Source organism: Sinocyclocheilus rhinocerous, unplaced genomic scaffold, assembly GCF_001515625.1.
Source record: "Sinocyclocheilus rhinocerous isolate Xijiao unplaced genomic scaffold, SAMN03320098_v1.1 scaffold692, whole genome shotgun sequence".
NCBI classification, from domain to species: domain Eukaryota; kingdom Metazoa; phylum Chordata; class Actinopteri; order Cypriniformes; family Cyprinidae; genus Sinocyclocheilus; species Sinocyclocheilus rhinocerous.
Window position 1 is genome coordinate 487,257 of NW_015638954.1, and position 3,064 is coordinate 490,320.

The 3,064-nt window shown below is 41.7% G+C and overlaps 1 protein-coding gene across 1 annotated transcript in view; it reads right to left on the reverse strand.

Annotated features, from left to right (window-relative positions):
- LOC107750310 (collagen alpha-6(IV) chain-like) overlaps positions 1 to 3,064 on the reverse strand; it is a 121,209-nt gene that overhangs the window by 38,931 nt on the left and 79,214 nt on the right. Inside the window, exon 12 of the mRNA XM_016565635.1 lies at positions 2,237 to 2,323. Coding sequence (XP_016421121.1) covers positions 2,237 to 2,323 — 87 coding nt within the window. The remainder of the gene's footprint in view (positions 1 to 2,236; positions 2,324 to 3,064) is intronic.

Below are 3,064 nucleotides of genomic sequence, written 5' to 3' on the forward strand. Positions count from 1 at the left end.
TATACAACCATTCAAAAACTCGGCAGAATTTATGTGACCGCTGCACTGATGTTCATAAACTTTCATAAACTTTTTCATGGTAGGTAAGTGCTTTTTCTTTTGCCTTGTGAACTGGCCGAGCCTTAATGATTCTGTTTCTTTACATGTATTTGTTTACTGACCGTTGCATGCAATAGTAAAATACAGCATTTTTAATTGGCTATTCGTTGTGGGAAAAAAAATTAATTTCGGGTTCGGGCTCTAAATTTAACTGTGCTGGTCGGGTCGGGCCGGGTCAGACGATCTCGGGTACGGGTCGGGTTCGGGCTTCAGTTTAAAGCCCGTGCAGACCTCTACGCCCATGTCATCCAAGATGTTCATGTCTTTCTTTCTTCAGATGAAAAGAAATTAAGTTTTTGAGGAAAACATTCCAGGATTTTTCTCCATATAGTGGACTTCAATGGTGGCCAACGGGTTGAAGGTCCAAATTGCAGTTTCAATGCAGCTTCAAAGGGCCCTACGCGATCCCAGCCAAGGAATAAGGGTCTTTTCTAGCGAAACGATCGGTCATTTTCTAAAAAAAATATATACATTTCTATACTTTTTAATCACAAATGTTCGTCTTGCACTAGCTCGACCTCACACATTACATAATCACATTGGAAAGGTCACTTATGATGTAGCTGGAAGCACAGACCCAGTGTTTACAAAGCGAACGTGCAAAGAAAGTCAAACGCCCTTTACAAAAAAAGGTAAAACAACAATGTCGTATGATTTTGAAATTGGAGATAATGAGATGGAGTTTTTCGCCCTATCCTACCTTTTTGAACTGAAGTACACAGACAAAGAATTAACCACGCGTGACCTTTCCAACGTGACTATGTAATGTGTGAGGTTGAGCTAGTGCAAGATGAGAATTTGTGGTTAAAAATGATATAAATTTTTACATTTTTTTCTTTAGAAAATGACCGATCGTTTCTCTAGATAAGACCCTCATTGCTCGGTTGGGATCGTGTAGAGCCCTTTGAAGCTGCATTGAAACAGCAATTTGGACCTTCAAGCCATTGGCCGCCATTGAAGTCCAGTATATGGAGAAAAATCCTGGAATGTTTTCCTCAAAAACTTAATTTCTTTGCGACTGAAGAAAGAAAGACATGGATCTTGGATGATATAGGGATGAGTAAATTATCAGGAAATTTTTATAAGGAACTAATCCTTTAAATAGAAGTATACCGTTTCATTAAGCTAATTTAACACTTGAACCACACTTTAAATTAATTCCATTAGAACAAAATATTATCTAACATTATCCACATTAGAGAGTGATATTTATATATTTGTAAGTGTGCCTGGAGTGTCCTCTTTAGGGCCGCTGTATATATGCACACATAATTTAAGCATTTCAAATCACCACCAAAAATGAAGACTTTACGGACACCACCCTCAATATTCACCACAGGGTGAAGTATGGCGTGTATACATCAAGCACAAAGTGGACGTCATCCTCCTGGATAGCAGGTCTGAGGTACAAAGAAACTGTAGAAAAGATTTTGAGGAGGACGGTGTCGATTGACTTCATCCTAGGTCTAGATCCTCACAGCTGCGTTTTCCTCACAAACCTTAGTTCCTTTGTCTCCTTTCGGAAAGCCAACAAGCTCCACCACTCCACTGACCAGTGGGCGGCCTGGGTCACCGGGCGAGCCCACATCTCCCTGGATATGGTAACCAAGGAAGAGAGATTTTTTTTTTATATGGGACAAGATGACGGTTGATGGGGAGGCTGTTTGGAGACGGCAGCGGCGGAGCATGTTGAAGAGGTGGCATGTGATGAGAAATTTTTTGGGTTTTGAAGAAGGACGTTAAGAGGACTGTGACCACTGCCAGAGCAGCGGGGAGATTAGGGTGTGGAGGAGATGAATGGACACAGGCAGAATAAAGGAGCTTTGGCAATGAACCATATATTTTACACAATAGATGTGTCTGTATCTCTCCCCATTCAATCATTATGCAACTAACCACCCTCCCTTTATTTACTGTCAATGCCTCTATTATGTGTTTTCAGAAAACAGTCCCATAATCAAGGTATTTACAAATGTCAGTCCCAATTGATAAATGATCAGAACGTTCAAGACCATTTTCCCTGGAGCGATGTTGTGGTTCAATGCCCTCTAACGCTCCTCTCCCCCCCACCATCCATACCCTCTCACCCTGGCAGTGCCACTCCCTGGGTTGGCATCACCGCTCCCCTGTGTGTTACCTTCTCTCCTTTGTTGATAGTGCTTATTGCTGGTGCGTTAAACTGAACGGCCGGACTGCCCCTGAGTCCTGGTGAACCAACATCCCCCTGAGATCCACAACACAGACATTTGACACATTAGAGCCCAGGATTTTATCAGAGAGAGAAAGAGAGAGAAAACGTGAGAGACAGTCTTGGTCAGGTTAAGAAAAAGATAATGGAAAAAGGGAAAGAGCAAGTGTAAGAAGAGAGAGAGTGTGAGAGAGAGAGGGAAACAGTAAAACTGGAAATCTTAAGATAAAAGAAGAGGGACAGATGTGAAAGCAAAGGGTAGTGAAAGAGTGAGAACAACAGGCAGAAGAAACACTGCAGGAATCAGATTCTTGATCAGGATTTTTGTCTTATTTTCCAGTAAAAATGTCCCAAAATTCTTAAAACAATATATATCCTGTTTATACTCTCAACCAGGGTGCGAATTACGGGGGGGGCTTGATGCCCCCTGATGGATGTCAAAACTAGATGTAGGGGGGGTCAGATAGAAAGACGGCTAGCCTACGCGTAATATGGAGATTTACTTGTAAATATTAATATGCATTTCTATAGCCCTGGCTATTTTAAAATATCATTTTGGCAGCCCCTGAAATGGGTCGTATTGACATTACCTGAGCGGTTGAAGAATACGCTACAGCGCTCATTCAAAGACGTGCATTTATTGCTTGGATGGAGCAAGAACACCTAAAATAGGGTTAGTTCACCCAAAAATGAAAATTAGGCCGTGTTTTACTCACCCCCGAGGCATCCTAGGTGTATATGACTTTCTTCTTTCAGACGAATCCAGTCAGAGTTATA